Source organism: Echiichthys vipera (genome assembly GCF_963691815.1).
Source record: "Echiichthys vipera genome assembly, chromosome: 14".
NCBI classification, from domain to species: Eukaryota; Metazoa; Chordata; class Actinopteri; order Perciformes; family Trachinidae; genus Echiichthys; species Echiichthys vipera.
This window is the reverse complement of record NC_139839.1, coordinates 28,767,909-28,788,617: the sequence shown is the minus strand read 5'-3', so window position 1 is coordinate 28,788,617 and position 20,709 is coordinate 28,767,909. Positions and strand designations below refer to the sequence as shown.

The 20,709-nt window shown below is 43.6% G+C and overlaps 1 protein-coding gene across 12 annotated transcripts in view; it reads left to right on the top strand.

Moving 5' to 3' along the window:
- Positions 1 to 9,446, top strand: part of picalma (phosphatidylinositol binding clathrin assembly protein a) — a 78,836-nt gene extending 69,390 nt beyond the window's left edge. For 7 of the 12 annotated variants that reach the window (XM_083926736.1, XM_083926745.1, XM_083926744.1 and 4 more), the window contains one exon: positions 1,775 to 2,527. In XM_083926736.1, coding sequence (XP_083782862.1) covers positions 1,775 to 1,981 — 207 coding nt within the window. In that variant the 3' untranslated portion in view covers positions 1,982 to 2,527. Of the gene's footprint in view, positions 1 to 1,774; positions 2,528 to 2,695; positions 2,756 to 7,230; positions 7,333 to 8,183 lie in introns of those variants that run through there. The other 5 variants (XM_083926741.1, XM_083926739.1, XM_083926735.1 and 2 more) reach the window with 1 other exon arrangement.
- The last annotated feature ends 11,263 nt before the right edge of the window (positions 9,447 to 20,709 follow it).

Here is a 20,709-nt window from a genome sequence, read left to right as displayed (position 1 = left end):
ATGTCTGACTCACTTGTGCCTCCCTCGCCAATGAGAGAAAAGTTAATGAAATGTATCCTTCCCAAGAGGGCTGGCCGTTTGACAAAACTGAGTTTGTTATCACTTCAGGGGCTGTTGGGGAAGCAAGGAAGAGAAAAGCGTCTGTGCTGCTGTCTCTCATCTCTTTCCGCAAGGAGCACCTGTCAGTAACCAACTTCTTCCCACAGGACTCAACACACTCCATTATTGCTTTCCTTTACCTCCCGTCTGTCGTTCTCCCCAAAAAAATGGAATTAAAGTAGAAGCTCTTTTTTTATTTGGTAGTATTAGACACATGTCCAGTGGGATATATTGGGTTACGTTCCCACTGCAGGTCTTAATGCACAATTCTGATTTACTGCTCAAATATGATTTTTTGTTTTTGTTCACATTATGTCTTTAAATGTGGCCTGTCTACGGATTGCTGTGTGAACAGCTCACACTCCTGAAGTGATGACATCACGCTGGAAGAGAACATGGCAACAGCAACCGGTATTGTAGGACTTTATGGGTTCATGCTAAAAACAAAACATACAGAAGAATAAAAAGAACAAAAAAATACTAATGAGGTCTAAAACTTCCCTCTCCCCCCACTGTCCGCCTGCTTCACTGCTGTCCTCCATGTTTGTTTTGATTCTGTACCTGGCTCCCGCCTGTGGCACTTTTTTTTTTAATCAACTGTATTTCTCATTCATTTCCAAAACAGTGCAGCGTGGGTCAGCACGGCGTCAAAGTCTCATTAAATGCGACCTGGCTGTTCAGATTGATATACGTATCTGATTCAGTAGGACATTTAAAAGTGGCCTGATTCTGATTGGAAAATGTCACAATGTGACTTGTGCTGTTCCCACTGTCAAAAGAAATCATATATGAGTCACATATCAGCGGAAACATCAGATTCAGGTCATTTGGAACTGCAGTGTGAATGGAATGTCTCATAGCATTAATGCTCTTTTTCATCCTTCTAACTTCATGTGTTGTACTTCGCACTGAACATGAAGATGTCCAGAACTGTTTTGAGTAACATTGATCATATAATAGCTATCTGCACATAGCATCAATTGTGTCAACTTCAGTCCCTCAATACAGTGGATAAAAAATGAATGCACCCACCTTCAAAGGTTTTACATCTGGTTTTGTTGAGGTCTGTGCATTTCATAAATTAACGTGGGACTGGTTTGTCCAGTGAAATCATTTAAATGTGCATCTGGCAGAATCCTCCTGTACTTGATGGAAAAACGGCCTCAATGCAGCCACCATCATGCTTCACAGTCAGGATAATATTGTTTAATAATGATAAAGATAATGGGCGGTGTTGGTTTTTCACTAAACATAATTTGGCATTCTGCTAGTTTGTTGCGGAACCCTTAATGGTTGAATATGGAGAATGAGCAGAACAGCGCCATCTATTGTCTCAAAATCGTAGTCGCAACAACACAAAAATAATTCCAGCAGTCGGGTTGCCAGGTTGGTCAGACCCAGTAACCTACAGGATATTGGAGGCTGTTTGAACCCATCCCCTCTGGAAAATCACACCATAAAAACAAGTATTGCAGAGGAGTTTGACTGACGGTTAGCGTTAGCCGTTAGCATTAGCCGTTCCAGCTAAGTAAAGATGAAAGTGAAGTTAGCGATCAAGGAGAAACGTAGCCATTTGGGTGTGAGTTCTAATGGTGTTTCTCTCCTTTATCTCAGTCCATGGAGTGAATGCTTGGCCTATATTAACTCTGGTTTTTGCCCGTCTCCGGTCACTCAGCTGCTGGGACAAATAACGACCCCTTCACTGAGGCTCCGAAGCAACTGCAGGATTGGCAAACTCCATTTCACCCAGTGCCAGCCTACAGTAGCTGCACCCAACAACAGACAACCCTGGCAACCAGCAACGCCCAACGATATTGGCTGCTACCATGGAAACAGAATGGGACAGAAAGTTATTGTCAAACCCGTCGAAAATTTAAAATAATAATTCAGACTAAATATATTTTTTATGGAAAAGCAATACTTTCATTCTGTACCCCTTAAAAACACCAGTGGGGTTATTCTTTTTTTTAAATAAAGCTTTTAGTAAAGATTCTACATATTCAACCTTTAAGGTCTCTCTTTGCAAACTTCAAACAACCAATGTTTTGCCTTGAAATGACTTTTGTGTGTATTGCGTGTAGATTAAAATACATTGATTTATTGGGAGTGTATGCATGTAGTATCTACTGTAAATCCCCGTACTGGCTGAATCCTGCTGTTATTTTCTCACAGTCTGCAGTATACTGCCACCTTCTTCCTTCATGCTCTAATTCAAGCTGAAGCTGTTTTGATTTGTTTTATGCAAACTGTGCAAGCATAGTGCTCTGAGTTTTTGAATGAAGCAGAGAAAAGCCAAAGCCAAACAAGGTCGGCTCATGTTCTCGTAAGAGAAGTAAATACTCCTGCTTAGCACCACTGACTGTGATCAGAGGTGAAGAGGGAGTATGAAACTGATTCCAATATGTACTGAGTTAAGTCTTATTGAAGCCTTTCACGTTTATCATATCCCTGAATAAATTCATTTTTGTAACTGTAATGAAATGTAAGCTAAAGTGAAACTTAAATGTGACAATCTAATAAAGTGTTAAGTGTGAGCTGGGTATGGTTGTGTCCTGCTTCTGTAGAAGGAGTCATCTTGTCTTTTGTGTCACCTCAGGCACCATCTGTCATGGCTTTCCCTGCAACCACACCGACAGGCATGATGGCATATGCAATGGTAAGTCAGCTGGGACTGTATGTCCAACAGGATTTCACTTTTGTGTCACACACACACACACACACACACACACACACACACACACACACACACACACACACACACACACACACACACACACACACACACACACACACACACACACACACACACACACACACACACAAGAAGGCTATTTGCTGTGTCCCAAATCTTGTGCTGCAGTTAGTGTACTGACACGTTCAGTACACTCAATTTCCCCAGTAAGTGCTGTCTCAAATCACACACTGCTGCCCAACACTTACCTGAAATGATAATCGTATTTCTTCTTCTGTTTATTTTTCCAAAAGCTTTTCTATCAATTCTTCTGACTCAGCACACCACCAAAAATCCTTGTGATCCTCTTTTAAATTTATAAAGTGAATCTCGTTGTTGCTGCGCCGTTGTGCTGTTCTGCCATTTTCCAGTTTGAATTTAGTCCCGCCTCTTCTGCTACGTAGACAAAATGGCGACGATTGAGGGTGTTGAGTGTCCATCCATCCACACTCAACGGTTTGGCTGTTTTTGAGTGTGTTACCCAATACATGCAGTACACTGCATTTTATCGACTTCCGGCGTGAACACACTTCCATCCTCAAAAAAGCCAGTTTGAGGGTGGAAGTGTGCGATTTGGGACACATAATTGTCTTATATACGAATTAGTGTGTAGCTAGTGTGCAGTAACTTATTATTTTCTGAAAACTATCCATCAACATTTCAAGTGTGTGTTGTCACTAAATGTGAGAGGAGTCTCACTGAATGACAGTAAATGTTTCACCTTCTGTTATGTTGGATCTCAATGCTGCCTTTGACACTGTGGATCACAGTAAACTGCTGAACAGGTTGGAAAGATTCAAGATTCAAGAAGCTTTATTTATCCCGAGGGAAATTATTGTGCAACAGTTTCAATACAAAGGTGGAAAAGGATCAGAGTAACAATAAGCTAACATAATCAAATCAAAATAAAGCTAACATCAAATAAATCAAACAATTAACTAAGTGTGACAGAGTGCAACAGACATTGTGGTTAAGCGTAGGTATATACAATATACAACAATACGCAGCGTGCAGTTTAGCAGCAGATTGAAATAAAATAAGTACAAACTAAATAAGTGAGAAGGAGCGATGAGTGATAACAGTGTTAAAAATGTAGCAGCATTTCTGATTGAACTAAGTGACAGTATGGCACAGTGAAGTGTAGCAGCCTTTCTTACTGAAGTAAGTAAGTTACTGTAAAGTACAGTGGAGCAGCATTTCCTACAGAACTAGGTTACAGTTAAGCACAGTAAGTGTAGCAGCAGTAAGTTACAGCACCCCTAAATAAAGTGATGTAGTGGTGGTATAAAGTGACAGTGTAAAGTGTAGCAGCAGTAAGTTACAGTACCACAAAATAAAGTGATGTAGTGGTGGTATAAAGTGACAGTGTAAAGTGTAGCAGCATTTCTTACTGAAGTAAGTGACCGTACAAGTGAACAAAGTGGTGCAGTGATGATATCAAGTGACATTTTTCAGGATACAGTGTCTTCACTGTTCCTTACCTGATCGGGGGAGATGAATTATAAAGTTTGATGGCCACCGGAAGAAAAGACTTCCTCCGGCGTTCAGTATTACACCGGAGGAGAATGAGTCTGTGGCTGAAGGTGCTTCTGCTGGAGGTCAGCAGATGGTGGAGAGGGTGAGAGTGGTTGTCCAGGATGCTGTGCAGTTTAGACAGCATCCGCCTCTCAGACACCGCCACCAAAAAGTCCAGTTTGACCCCCAGGACGGAGCCAGCCTTCCTGATGATCTTACTGATCCTCTTGGCGTCTGCTGCCCTCAGTCTGCTGCCCCAGCACACAACAGCAAAAAAGATGGCACTGGCTACCACCGACTGATAGAACATCCTCAGCATGGTGTTACATACATTGAATGACCGAAGCCTCCTCAGGAAATAGAGACGACTCTGGCCCTTCTTGTAAACAGCCTCAGTGTTCTCGGACCAGTCCAGTTTGTTGTCCAGGTATACTCCAAGGTATTTGTAATCCTGGACAACATCCACAGTCACGCCGTTGATGGAGATAGGTGTGGGGGCAGATTTACTCCTGCAGAAATCCACCACTAGCTCCTTAGTCTTGGTGGCGTTTAGAATCAGGTGATTAGCTGCACACCAGTCGACAAAGGAGTCCACAACGCCCCTGTATTCCTCCTCCTTTCCCTCACTGACACAGCCAACAATTGCAGAATCGTCAGCAAACTTCTGCAGGTGGCAGGACTCAGAGAGGAACTGAAAGTCTGAGGTGTACAGGGTGAACAGCAGGGCTGGAGGTTTGGAGGTGGAAGGTTGTGGAGGAGCAGTGTGGGGGGGGGGGGGGGGTGGGGGGGTGGGGGTGGTGGTCCAGAGCCCTTTCGTCAAATTTGTTGAAGAACAGATTCAGCTCATTGGCACGTTCAGTACCACCTCCTACTGTCTGGCTACCAGATGGTTTGTAGCCAGTGATGCTCCTCATGCCGCTCCACACGTCTTTTAAATTGTTCTGCTGGAGTTTGTGCTCCAGCTTCCTCCTGTAGGTGTCTTTGCCCTGTTGGATCCTCTCCTTCAGCTCCCTCTGGACCTGCCTCATCTGCTCTCTGTCCCCTTCTCTGAAGGCCCTCTTCTTCGCATTCAGCAGGACCTTGACGTCTCTGGTGACCCATGGCTTGTTATTTGGGAAACAGCGTACAGTCACTGTAAGAACAACACTGTCCACACAGAAATTGATGTATCCTGTTATGCAGTCAGTGAGATCATCAAGGTCCTCTCCATGTGAATAACAGAGCAAATCCCAGTCTGTGAGTTCAAAGCAGCCCTGTAAAGCTTCCTCAGTCTCCTGTGACCATCTCCTCACAGTCCTGGTGGTCACAGGAAGCCGCTGGACTTGGGGCTTATACAGGGGCTGCAGGTGGATGAGGTTGTGGTCTGATCTTCCAAGAGGAGGAAGGGCAGTGGAGCTGTAAGCCTCCTTAACATTAGCATACAGCAGGTCCAGTGTCTTGTTTTCCCTGGTGGGGCAGTCCACAAACTGCTTGAAAGTGGGGAAACCTGGGCAGGACTCAGCAGGACAGTCCTAAAATGGTTCAGGTCCTACTTGGAGGAGCGGAGTTATTTTGTGACCATTGGTAGTTATCAGTCCGATTGAGTGGCTATGTCATGTGGAGTTCCTCAGGGGTCAGTTTTTGAACCCTTCTGTTCAAATTATATATGCTGCCTTTGGGTCAAATTCTGCTGAATTCTAATGTCAACTATCATAGTTATGCAGATGACACATACGTATATCTCACACTGTCTCCAGATGACTGCAGTCCAATAGTGTCATTATGTCACTGTTTAGAGCAAGTCAAAAAATGGATGAACCAAAATTTCCATTTTTTTTTATCAGGAAAAACCGGAGATCATTGTTTTTGGCACTAAAGAGAAGAGGGTTGCCGTCAGTAAACACCATGAGTCAGTCTTTAGAAACTAAAGACCAAGTCCGAAACCTTGGTGTGCTGATAGACTCAGATCGGACCTTCAACAGCCACATCAATTCAGTCACCAAATCAGCCTTTTATCAACTTAAGAACACATCCAGAATGAAGGGTTTTATGTCCCAAACTGATCAGGAGGAGCTGATTCATGCTTTCATCTCCAATAGACTCGACTACTGTAACGGTTTTCTGACAGGACTTCCCCAAAAAAGGATCAAACAGCTCATTCAGAATGCTGCAGCTCGAGTATGAAACAGAACAAAGAGATCACATCACCCCAGTCTTAAAACCTTACATTGGCTCCCAGTCAGCTACAGAATAGATTTTAAAATTCTGCAACTGAGATACAAATCACTGAATGGTTTTGGTCCAGAATACATGTATGACATAAACCCAGTAAAGCTCTGAGATCTAAAGACTTAGGTCAGATAGTGGAGCACAGAGTTCAAACTAGGCATGGTGAAGCAGCATTTAACAGCAACTGGAACAATCTACCAGCAGATCTGAAATCAGCCTCAACTGTGAACACTTTTAAATCCAGGTTGAAAACATTTCTCTTTTCATGTGCTTATAGCTGAGCTCTTTTTAATAATTTAAACATTATCTATTTTCTTTTCTTTTACTTGTTTATACTTCTTTGCTCCTGCTTTTAACTGTGCTATTTGTTATGCTGTTTAAAAAAAAAAAAGTTTTGTCTTTAAAGCACATAGTTACCTTGGTATGAAATGTGCTATATACTGTAAATTAAGATGCCTTGCGTTGCCTTCTGCCAGCACAACAGGCTGAATTTAGAGCCCTTTAAAGACACTAGCAGCAGCAGCATATTTTGGGTGTAGGCTGTAGTGCCACAGAATAAATTTTAGTGCTGATGGAAATGGCAGCAAAACCCTCTAGAACCTTATTATAGGGAGATGTTTTTTTTCAGTTCGTTTTGTGTAGCTTGTATAATCCATCCCTCTTTTCTCTCCGATCAGCCTCCCCACATGGGTTCCATGATGATGACACAGCCCACGATGATGTACACCCAGCCTGTAATGAGGCCAGCCAATCCCTTTGGCCCCAATCCAGGCACACAGGTAATGGTAATCTTCCATAAAACATGGTAGTTGCCTTAGCTCTGAGGTTCCACTACCACTGGTTCTGCCCTAGATCAGCATGTGTCACTCCATGATTGCTCTGGCCATAGCTCCTCCACAGCAAGTCAGGTATTGCCAATAGGTTGAGAGTTTGTTAGTGTGGGTCAAAGCTTTTAAATCTGACCCTGGAAAGCTGTATGAACAAGTTTTTAATTTGAATTCTTGTTTGCACTAAATATTTACAAATAAGTTTTGTTACTGTTTTTTATTTAAGTGACTTTTTTCTCAGGTTCAGCTGTTACATTTAATTTTTAATTTTCAGAAGTTTAAGCCGGTGCACAATTGTTTATTTTAATTACAAATGAATTAATTAATAAATAATAATTCAGTAAATTTGTATCTATGTGTTCATATGTTACAAGTTAGGGAAGTAATGTTTAAGTCAAGCCTGATGTCTTTAGTCTCTTCCACATGGTGAGGTGTACAGTTTATTAATGCAACAATGGAATCGGATCTGTGTCGGGTATCAAGACTGAAAAAGTTGGATCGTGCATTCCTAATTGTGTAACGTTAATAACCATTACTTGTGATTACTGACGGTAGAAATGCTTTATTGCCCCACAGTCCACTGTTTGCTGTGCTACTATGCTAGCGGCAGCAGTAGTACTTGGATCAACTAGGAGTCGCTGTGGTGGGGGCTTGGTCTGGAGGGGAGAATCTAGGTGGCTTCATCTGTAGATTAGAGACACATTAGATGTCTGGATACTGGTCTTGCATTACTGTCTCCAATTAATTTCCATGCTGAAAAAAAAAAAAAAGAGTTGACGCTGTTTTTTCTTTATCTTACTTAGATGCAGTTTATGTAACCTGAAGGCGGTGGCGGCCTTTCCCGTGTGAAGATAATTCACAACAAAGTCAACGATCCAAGCAAACCTGCAGGTTTCTCGCCTCTCTTGAGCATAACAGGCCCAAATAAGACTGAATAAAACCCCAGTGACTGGGAGCGACTCTGACCATCTCAGAGAGGCATCACAGTGGACATTGTGCCCATCTAGTCATGTCCAAGTCATAGACGGAGAAGAAGAGTGCGTGCTGCCATTCAAAACAATGTTAACAGGGATCAGCCCCTACTTTATCCTGGACTAAGAGAAACACAACACCCAAGGAGAGAACTCTCTGACATCACTGTTTATGTTCCGGGGGGGGGGGGGGGGGGGGTTGGGTTGTTGTCACACATATACACTGTTTGAGTTTTCTTTTCTTGTTCCTCTCTCTCCAGGTAAGGCTGGAGAAGTCTTTTTTTGATTATCAATCAAGATTTCCTTCTTAAACATCCCCAAATTAGGAAAAGAATTGCAAACTCCTCTTTATACCACACTTTTTTATGTATTGTTTGCAGTAGACATTCCTTGTGTATTGTTTTATTTATTTATGATTACCTAAAGAGAAGATGACAAAACAGTAACTAGTCACTGACCTCCTCGTGGAAGGTCTTCAGGTTTATACATAGGTATGATTGATTGTAGAATTGGAATTTGAGTGATTGAGGTTTTTTTCTTTTTTTTTCAAAGAAATAATATAAAGTTTGAAGAGATGATGCCGATTTCTACAAATTTGGCAAAGGAATATTTTTCACATCAGCAGAAGCACAACAGTTTGTGATCAAGGCCGCATTGCATGGGAGAGGAAACTGCATTTATGCTTTTGACACTTTTGGCATGCCATGAATAAAGAAGCCATCCTGGCTGCCTTTTCCCAACCTGAATGTGCAGGGTCCCTTTTATGCTCAGATCATGTTTCCATAGGCGAGCACTGGGGTATTTAGGACAATGTGGGGCATAGAGAGGCATCAGGTGTAGGCTCAGGTGAGACTGCTAACAGAAGGGTAGAGTGTGGGCGTAGTTGTTCAGGAGAATAAAGCACCGTTGATCGGTGCTTTGTGTACATAAAACTTTTCCTGCCAATCACAGGCATGGGTGAGTGCAAGTTTGAAAGATGGTCTGAACATAAAAGTGGCCCTTGATCCATTAACTTAGCATATTTGCTGCATTGTTCCATGCAGATTATATTTTAGTTTGTTTGATTTTTCCAATAAAGTGTAAGCTTCCACACTGCTCTGCTCTGTATTGATTAATCAACAGAAGAAATCTAAGTAAAGACTCACTATAGGTGAAACATTGATCTATGGTGTAAACCGTTAGTTCGCACACCAGAGTCCGCTCCTAATAGCGTTTAATGCTATATCACGCCATGTAACGTTTCGGGACACAGCCCTTCATCAGACAAAAGTGGGGAGACACACCTCCTTATGAACACCCATGACAGGTCAAGTGGTCAATCATCTTAAAGTGCAAATATGAAAATACAAATATAAGTATACTGTATGTACATATATATAAATACATACACATATAAATATACACTCCAAAATGTATCTTACCAAGACATTTAAAGTTCAAAAAGCATTTAAAGTACAATAATTCCTCTTTTAAAGGTCAACTCAAAAAGTGGCTTAAATCAAATCAAAAGTGCGACCACTGACTCGACTGTATCATATTGCACATGACGTTTTATTTCATTGTTTTATCATTGTGATGTTTTTACACGCAAAGAATCATCCTCTAGCATCAGAAGCTTGACGGGCTTGTCACTATCAGTCGTTATCAGTTTCTCTTCAATGACCACTGACAAACCAAGCTTTCACTTGTGGGCTGTCTGCTCCCAGATTCCGAACCAACATGGTGGCTGGTTTGGAAACTTGGAGACTTGAACATGAGAGATATGCAGTTGAAGTTGTTGCATTTTAGATCGACAGTGAGTTTAAAAGATTTCTGGAAGTTTCAAGAGGCCGTAAGTCATGCTCGATGCCTGTGATTTGCATAAAGCAACCCAGACCTCAACTTGATGCAAATGATTGTGCAACCTGACGCCCCGTCTCTTGAGTTTTGATTCAAGATACTGTTACTGTATTGCCTTTCTCAACTAAAGGAACATAATTTAATGTGATGTTTAGCTGTAAAATGAGCATTTGCTGCCAGGCTGCCATGTTGAAAACAGCTGAGCCAAAACCATTTTACAGACATCTGTCTTCACCATGTAAGTCAATGGGAATAAGTCTGTTTTGACCCGCCGGAAGTTGTAATTAGAAAATTTGACCGATATGAAAATTGGCTTCAAAGCACATTGCACTTTCTGGCTGCAATGACGCAGAGCAGACTGGACACACAGACATGCAGACTGGGCTTTTTACACGAGGGGGGCCTTAAAGAGACAGGCACAACTGAGCGTTTTAGACAGTGGAGTATAAAGGGCTATATGCAGGCAGGCAAACCGTATGAGAATTTTTTTTTTTTTTTTTAACATTAATGTTGTATTAAAGCGACTGTGCCTCAGTGACAGAGTGGGTCGTCCTCCATTCGAGAGATCGGTGGTTCGATCCCCACCTCCCCGGTCCACATGTTGAAGCATCCTTGGGCAAGACACTGAACCCTGAATTGCTCCTTGTGCTACGCATGGGTGTGTGAATGTGGTGTGACTGGTTAGATTAGATGGTATGTAGATGTCCACCGCCATCAGTATGAATGTCTGTGTGTATGGGTGAATATGACAAACACTGTGAAAGCACCTTGAGTAGTCAGAAGACTAGAAAGGTGCTATATAAGTACAAGTCCATTTACCATTTACAATAAAGTTGTACTTTGTAAACTTTATTGAAACACATTCACCTCTCTACTTCCAGTCTGTCCCCTATATGTTCCCCTCTTAAATCCAAACAAACACACACACACACACACGTTCCTATTACACTTCTGCCCTTACTACAAGCCTGACTCAAGTTGAACTTTCCCAATTTCGGATTACAAGTGAACGCAGCAGACCAACGTCTGTGAGCAGACTTAGACTTAGACTTCTCTTTATTGATCCCTTTGGGATGACTCCCGCAAGGAAATTGAGTTTCCAGCAGCTTACAAAAGACACAAGGGAGATATAAAAAAAATACAGTATAGGACAACAATAAACTATTGGCTAAATAAATACAGAAACTATAAAAAAAAAAAACAATAAGCAGTAAGCAATAAACTCTCAGTTAAATATATATGAAGTAGATACAGGTAAGAGAGAGAATACAGGTAAAATAAAATTCACGGAAAATTAAATCAGATAAGTTAAATGTAGAGGAAATGTATAAGATCAAATATGTATGACAGTAATGTAATGAGCAGTAAGATTAAATTATTGCACTTAAGTGGTGGATAAAAAAAGAAGATAAGTGTCCAGGTAGGTAAAAGTAGATTAGTAATTGCACAGTGAGTGGCTCCCAATCCTTCCCTTCTGTCCTCTTTATTTCCTCCTCCCCCCGAGTGAGGAGTTGTAGAGTGTGATAGCCTGAGGGACAAAGGAGTTCTTGAGTCTGTTGGTCCTACACTTGGGCAGGAGCAGCCTTCCACTGAACACGCTCCTCTGGTTGCTGATGACGGTGTGCAGGGGGTGGCTGGCAGTTTCCATAATGTCCAGCAGTTTGTCCAGTGTCCTCCTCTCTTCCACCGTCACCAGCTAGTCCAGTTTCATGCCAACCACAGAGCCGGCCCGCCTGATCAGTTTATCCAGTCTGAAGGTGTCCTTCTTGGATGTGCTGGACCTCCCATAATCAATGACCAGCTCCCTCGTCTTGGAGGTGTTGAGCTGTAGGTGGTTAGTGTGGCACCAGAGAGCAGTCCCCCACCAGACTCTGAGACTCCTCCTCTCTGTCACCCCTGATACATCCCACGATGGCTGTGTCATGGGTGTACTACTGTATGTGACACAGCTCTGAGTTGTACAGGGTGAAGAGAAGAGGGGCCAGCTCTGTTCCCTGAGGGGCTCCAGTGCTGCTGACCCAAGTGTCAGATGTGGTGTCCTTCAGCCTGACATACTGTGGCCTGTCAGTGAGGTAGTCTCTGACCCAGTCCACCAGATAGGGTCCACTCCAATCCTCTTCAGTTTGTCATGAAGTATAGGGGGCTGGATGGTATTAAAGGCACTGGAGAAGTCCAAGAAGAGAATCCTTGCTGTGTCGCTTCCCTTATCCTTATGGGAGTGGACTCGATGCAGCATGTAGAAGATGCCATCCTCCACACCAACATCTGGCTGGTACGCAAACTGCAGGCGGTCCTGGGCGTGTTGTACCTGGGGTCTGAGGAGGCTGAGGAAGAGCCGCTCCAATGTCTTCATCAGGTGTGAAGTCATTCAGCTCGCTGGGCCTGTTCTTCTTCTTGGGAACCAGAATGATGCAGGATTTCTTCCAGAGGGTAGGCACTCTCCCTAGCTGCAGGCTAAGGTTGAAGATCCGTTGTAGTGGTTCCCCCAGTTCTGCAGCGCAGGTCTTCAATAGTCCCTCGGACACATTTTATCTGGGCCTGCTGCTTTCCTGGGCTCAGCTGTCCTCTGACCTGGTCTGTGGTGATGTGAGGCGGGGATTGTGTTGAGGTGGAGGAGGAGGGGGGAGGTGTGTAGAGGGAAGAAAGAGAGATGGCTGCAGTAAGGGTGGGGCGGGGGCAAGGGCTGGTTAAACCTGTTGAAGAAGACATTCAGCTCGTTCGCCCTCTCCATTGTCCCCCCTGTATCCCTGGTCTTTGTGTTGTGACCTGTGATGGTCCTCACACCTTCCCAGACCTCCCTCATGTTGTTCTCCGTCAGCTTTTGCTCCACCTTTCTCCTGTAGCTGTCCTTAGCTTCCCTCACACAGTGTTTCATACAGTGTTCACACATTCATAATAGACACTGTTCACAAACACCTGGAGCGCCCCAACACCGCAGCCAGACTCCTGTTTGCAGACTTCTCCTCTGCATTTAACACCATGCAGCCCCACATCCTGGCTGACAAACTCTCAGCCCTCTTTCATCTGGACCAACAGCTAATCCTGTGGATACTGGACTTCCTGACCAACCGTTCACAGAGAGTCCTGGTCAACAGCACCTTCTCCGACCTCCAACACACCTCAACCGGCTCCCCCCAGGGCTGTGTGCTCTCACCTCTGCTCTTCATCCTCTACACCGATGACTGCAGAACCACACAGCCTAACTGTCACCTGGTGAAGTACGCTGACGACACCGTCCTCCTGTCTCTGCTGTCAGGCCCATCTCTGCACCACGGACCAGCTCTTCAGGAGTTTGTGGAGTGGTGTGACAGCTCCTGCCTGGAGCTGAATGTCAACAAAACCAAAGACATGGTGGTGACCTTCTCCAACAAGCAGAGGGAACTGGCTGCATCAGCAAACACCGTGATCCACGGGAAGCCTGTTGAAGCAGTTGAGGAGTACAGGTACCTGGGCACCATCTTCGACAGCCTGCTGAAATTCTCCTCCAACACGGAGGAGATTCTCAGGAAATGTCAGCAGCGGAAATACCTCCTTAGGAAGCTCAATTCCTTTGGAGTCAGCAAGAACATCCTCCTGACCTTTTACTACTCCTTCATCGAGAGCATCATCACGTTCTTCATCACATGCTGGTTCTACTCCACCAGCCTCCAGAACAGAAACCGCCTGCAGAGCGTAGCCACGGTCTGCTCTAAGATCATTGGACTTCCTGTTAGAACTCTGTCGACCATCCACGAGCAGCAGACACTCAGGTTAGCTGGTCGGATCATGCAGGACCCCTCTCATGCTCTCTTCTCCGCGTTTGAGTGGCTCCCCTCAGGACGCCGTCTTCGCTGTCCCTGCTGCAGGACACAGAGGAGAAGAGCAACCTTCATCCCCATGGCTGTCAAGCTCCTCAACTCCTGACCCCAGTGACCATCCCCCTCCCCACTCTTGACACCCTCCCCTGGACACTTCACCCCCCCCCCCTCCCTGGACACCATCACCCCCCTCCACTCCAGACACCCTCCCTGAACACCTCACCCCCCTCTCCACCCCGGACACCCCTCCCATCACCCCTCCTCCTCCCCTCTCCAGACACCCTCCCTGGACACCATCACCATCACCCCCCCTTCCCACCCCTGACACCTTCCCTGGACACCTTCACCCCCTGGACCCCCCCCCCACCCCCCCTGGACACCACCACCCCCCCCTGGACACTTACCGGACACGTGAACTGGCTATCTACCTCCACTACTGTCCTCAAAGATGTGAACTACTAGTTTGATGCACAATTCCACTTTATTCTGTTCACTCTGTTTATAATGTTACTCTGGTCTGTTGCACTACGCCACTTATTTATTCTGTTTAAATGTTACTCTGGTCTGTTGCACTACGCCACTTATTTATTCTGTTATTATGTTCACACCGGACTTATTCTGTTACTACGTTCTTACTGGTCTACTTGATTCTGTTAGTTATTTTAATTTATGGTATTAATGCACTACTCCACTTTATTCTATCAGGTCTTATATTGTATCCATCACAGCACTATGGTCACTTTATTTTTCAGTATTCATCTGTTACACAGAGCTAGCATATACTTAGACTGCTGTTTTCCTGCCATGCACCACTATCACCTTATTATTTAGCTTATAGTTATATATTATATTTATACTCTATTACTGCACTATAGTTCTGTTTATGTCTGCTCATTACACACATGTATCATGTCTGACCTCATCTGAATCAGATCACTGTCCACTCATATCTTTTCTGCACTACAGTTCTGTTTATACCTGTTTCAACAGCCTACTGCATGTTTACATTGTTTACATCATACACCCGTTCACATGTCTGCTTACATCTGATACACGCATGTCTTTCTACATCTCACGCCGACGATGTTCTCTGTATCTAACCTGTACTAACATCCTGACACTTATTCTTCTCTTACACTTTATTCTTGTTGTTAGGGTTAAAATGTTTTGTATAGTTGCACTGTCGTTATTTGCTGCTCTGTGTGCCCTGAATTGCCCCCCGGGGACAAATAAAGTTTTTTGAATTGAATTGAATTGAATTCACCTCCTATTGTCGTGCCTTCATGGCCTCCCTGTCCCTGCTCCTGAAGGCAGCCTTCTTCTGGTTGAGGACAGCCTTATCTTCCCGTATTACCCATGGGTTGTTATTAGGGTAACAGCCGACAGTCTTGACAGGGGAGACCACGTCTGCACAGAAGTTCAGGTACTCCATCAGACAATGTGTCATCCCCTCTATGTCCTTACCGTGCGGGACCACCTCCTGATGGTGCAAGTTGTCTAGAGAGGGAATGTCTTCACATACACGGATATTGGAATACTACGCAAAAAGGCAACAAGTGCTTACATTAGTTGGTCACATGATCAATCACCATTGTTTTAACTCACTCTGTGATAAATAAAAGACAATTAAATAGAAGAAAATAAGCATGAAAACATGTTCCGGTAGAAACTCAAAATACAAATATGAACCCGAAAGTGAGTATAATATTTACTCCTGATCTGTAACTGTGTAATTATACACTTCATGTGTGAAATAATGTGACCTTTACAAGGTGTCCCTTATGGCTTAAAGGGCCAATGACATACTCTTACACTTCCATTAAGTTGAGGAACTTGGGAGAGACACATTAAAAAAATGAAGGCAGCAGAGCTCGATATATTCTGACCTTTAGTCACTAGGACTGTATGAGTCCAGCTGCAAAAAACACTGAATCCTACATTTCCCATAAACCAATAGCATATTTTTGTTACACTCTCCCTGCCTAGTGAACATCCACCCATCTCCCACTGTCATCTCCCAGCCCATACTGAAATAACCCTGATGACAGCAACGTCACACCTCTTGTTTTTTTTCCAGACTTGACAAAGCTCCTGCTTTCATAATCATATATTTATTAGAGTAGTATGACATATGTAATACTTTCAGTAAACTGACCTATTGAATTATGTTTCATTTGTAGAGTTTTATTTTAATTTGGGAACATTTAGGAAGTACTCAAGTTGAATTTGTGTAAGATGAGCATTCGGGTTCTCCAAGTGATGGTTGTTGTTTTACTCTTGGGGAAGCTGGAGTTCCACCCTTCATTATTATGGAGGTTTCTGCTGCTGGACCCACAGGTGCATCCATGTGAAACACACACAATTACGCACACAGAACAGCCTTGATATAACCGCTACATCCTGCTTGGCAAAGCCTCTGCACCAGCAGTAAGAAGATTCTTTGTTGTGCTGCCATTTCCCCTTAGTTTGGATGCAGCAGTAGAAAGATGCAAGTGTGTGTTTGTAAGAGACACTGACTTTCATGATAGAATTCATTGGCAAGTTTATAAAAGCCCTACTGTTTAACTGAGGCCTTCCTCTGCACAACCATCTTCACTTAACCTTATTCCCTCCCTTCCAAAAGGACTTGGTTTGGGCGAAAACAGCATGGAATTTTCCCTGTTGATTATTATTCTCTGGGAAACTGAAAAATTATTTACAATAGAAAATCATGTATTTAAAAGAGGTGTGATTTCAACAAAAATATGCAGATATTTCAACAGGCCTTTAACAGTCTGAATGTTCTGAAAGAGATATCAACAGCGTGCTTGTAAACAGGATAATGAGAAAAGGCAAGCGAAATATTTACATACTCTCTTCCTGCTTTGCTACAGTGCGGACGCTTTTCTGCTTGCTCTCGCCTTTGCTTGCATTTTTTGCTACTATCTGCTACTATTTGCTTCTCCTCAATAAGAAACAAAGAGCAACAGCTCCTGGATACTTACAAAACCAGTGGGATTATATTTCTTTTAGATAACAGAGGCATTTTTCAATATTTTTACGACTTCCTCAACGCTAGGCAGGGAGGCCTACCATTCAAGATAAGCCTGAGCCTGTGCTACAGTGCTAAAGGTAATCACCAGAAGATGCCTCCCTTCTCTATGGAAGATTACCACAAACTACTACAGAAGATTTTGCTGTTGGAAACAAAAATTAATCGGCTAGAAGTATTTATAGAAGTGAATGGATATTGTGACAACAATACCACTCTAGCACTGACTGAAAACAGTGGACAGGGGCAGGCCAGAGCCCAGCTAACTAGCAATGATGAAGCTACAAGGAAACGGGAGGTCCCTGCACAGGGTAATAAATCTACCAGCGATAATCCTCCCTGGAACACACTTGGGGCAAAGCCAAAGAGAAGACCACCTCCCTGCGACAAGGGAGAACGGATAAACCGGAAGGACCCAGCGCCCCGATATCTCTGATCTGACCGGTTGGCCTGCGCTACCATCTCTATCCAGGCATAGCGCTTCATCAACTCCCCTGCCACGTAGGACACAGCAGCGGACAGCTGAGAAGAGGAAAAGTACCAAGAAACTTCCCCAGCAAGCAAGTGTTCAACTAAAGAACAGGTTTGCTCCACTGTTGCCCGACAATGGATCCCCCTCTGATTGCCTGAATAACCCACCATCACCACGCAGAAGGGTAAGACCTGCTAACTTAAAACCACAGAGAAAGCTAACAAGTGGGCCTGAAAATCTGATTGTGGGTGACTTTTCTGTAAAAGATATGAAAAGCAATAATAGCACCAAAGTACTCTGCTTTCCGAAGGATACGGTGTCTGACTTGGAAAAAAGAATCCTGGATATTGTGGCTGCACACCCAAATGTGAAAAATGTCATTCTGCACATTGGTTTTAATGACATTGAAAAACAAAAATCAAGGGAGCTGAGAGAGCACTTCAATAAACTCTTTGAAACAGTCAGCGCTGTGAATGCTGAGGTGTTTATCAGTGGTCTTCTACCTCCGATCAGGAGAGGAGCTGAGAGATTCAGTCGACTTTACTCGCTGAATGAGTGGCTCTCCAGCGTTTTTCTTGCTCATTCGATGCATTTTATTGACAATTTTAGCTTTTTCTGGGACCGCAGGCATCTTTTTAAGGCAGACGGACTTTGTCTAAATAAGCTGGGAGTAAAGCTTTTCATGACCAACATGTCTTACTTCCTGCGTCATCCATCTATCATCACTGCCAAGGACAACAGACAAGAGGAACCAACGGAAAAGACAGACACAACACAGCTTATCATGAACGTCGAAGGAGGACCGCCATTGCAAAAGGAGAGCGCTGACCATGAGAGACACCGGAGCAAAGAGCGTGAAGATCCCTCCCCCACACCCCCCAAGACTAAATCCAGGTCTCCATCCTTCTCCCTTCCTCAAGTAAGCCTTTCTCCCCCCTTATCCCCTTTGGAGTTCCGGGAGCTACACCCACCCACTCCCCGCCCTACTCCTATTTTTACCCCCCTTGACCGACCTCAGCGATCCCCCCCTCAGCGTCATCTCAGTGGCACTTCCCTCCCACCTCCTCCCCCCCCTCCACGAAGGCGTGCTTCACAAACCCTCAGCCCTACTCCGCCCCTCTTACGTAAACCCCCTCTACGCCCTCAACGTCCACCTCCAGTAGTTCATTCCAGCTCTGACGCTGCCCACTCCTCCTCCCCCTCATGGCCACCCCCGCCCCGCCCTGACAGCAGTCCTGAATACTACTGATATAGAAAAGGGTTCAGCAGTAGACCACATTATCAGCTGGGCCCAAGGCTGCCTACGTCAAAGCTTGGCACCTTCTACATTCCTGTTGTGACTACCAAGAGAGTGAACATTGGGAAACACCCTGCTAACCTAAACAATCTCATTCCTATCCTCTCCAAATCAAAGTCAACATCGAAGCCTGTCAATAACACCATTAGGATGGGTCTGCTCAATGTTAGGTCTCTGAATAACAAATCATTTTTAGTCAACGATTTCATTACTACTTCCAAACTTGATTTTATGTTTTTAACTGAAACATGGCTGGAGCAATATAACAGTGCAAGCATTCTGATCGAGACAGCACCCCCCAACTATAACTTTATTGATGTATGTAGATCTGGAAAAAGGGGGGGAGGGGTTGCTGCTATATTTAAAAACATATTTCAGGGGAAACAGATGTCACTTGGTGATTTTACATCATTTGAATACCTGTGTGCTGTGTTGAAATGCTCTCCCAAAATTCTTCTGTTAATTATTTACAGGCCACCTAAATACTCAGCAAATTTTTTCGAGGATTTTACCGAATTATTGTCTAGTATCTCCACTGACTTTGACTGCCTAGTTATAACTGGTGACTTTAATTTTCATATTGACGATTCGAATGACAAGGGTGCAAAGGAACTTTTTACTATTTTAGATACATTTGACCTGTCTCAACATGTGAAAGAGGCTACTCATTGTAAAGGACACACCCTGGACCTAATTATCACAAAAGGTCTCAATGTTTCTGATGTTCTTGTGACTGATCTTTCATTGTCTGATCACTTCTGTGTTTTCTTTAATATTTCTTTAATTCCGGAGACACAAACAGAATCAAAGAATGTCAAAAAGCGCTACATCAATGAACATGCTAATGTACTCTTTAAAAATGCCATCTCCATGCTACCACCTCTAAACCCATGCAATGCTGATGATCTTGTAAACAACTTTAATTCCAAAATTGTGAATATCATAGATGTCATTGCACCGGTTACAGTTAAAACGATTTCTGGTAAGCAAAAGGCACCCTGGAGAAAAGCTGCTGTTGTAACAGCCCAGAGGAGAGAGTGCAGGAAGGCTGAACGAATCTGGCGAAATACAAAACTTCATATTCACCATGACATCTATAAAGAGAGGCTCCAGGCCTACAATTTAGTCTTAAAAAGTGCTAGAGAAACATTCTTCTCCAATATCATAAACAGCAACACTAATAAGGCCAAAACCCTATTTGCAACTGTCGACAGACTGACCAACCCCCCGACACAAATACCAGCCGAACTCCATTCCACACAGAAATGCAATGAGTTTGCATTCTTTTATACTGATAAAATTGAAGGCATCAGACGTGCCATCAATATCTCAAACAAAAAAGTTGGATCACCACCCCGTTTAGGCCAAAATAACACAGCAATGATGGCAAGCTTTAATGCCATAGACTCTAAAACTCTAGTGGAAACAGTGACCGATCTAAAGCCAACCACCTGCTGTCTCGATGCTTTACCTACCAACTTCTTTAAGAATGTTTTCGACTGCCTATCAACAGACGTATTGCAAATAGTTAATAACTCTATTCAATCGGGCAATTTCCCAAAGGCCTTCAAAACTGCAGTCATTAAACCTCTTCTAAAAAAGCGGAGCCTAGATGCCTCTATTATCAACAACTACAGACCAATTTCAAATCTACCATTCATAAGTAAAATAATTGAGAAAGTTGTACTCCAACAACTAAATCACTTCTTGGCTTCTACTGGCTGCCACAACAACCTCCAGTCAGGATTTAGACCTTTTCATAGCACCGAGACGGCCCTTATTAAAGTTATAAATGACATCCGTCTTAACACAGACTCTGGCAAAACTTCAGTACTAATGCTATTGGACCTCAGTGCTGCATTTGACACTGTCGACCACTCAATACTTTTGGACAGGTTGGAAAACTGGGTGGGGCTCTCAGG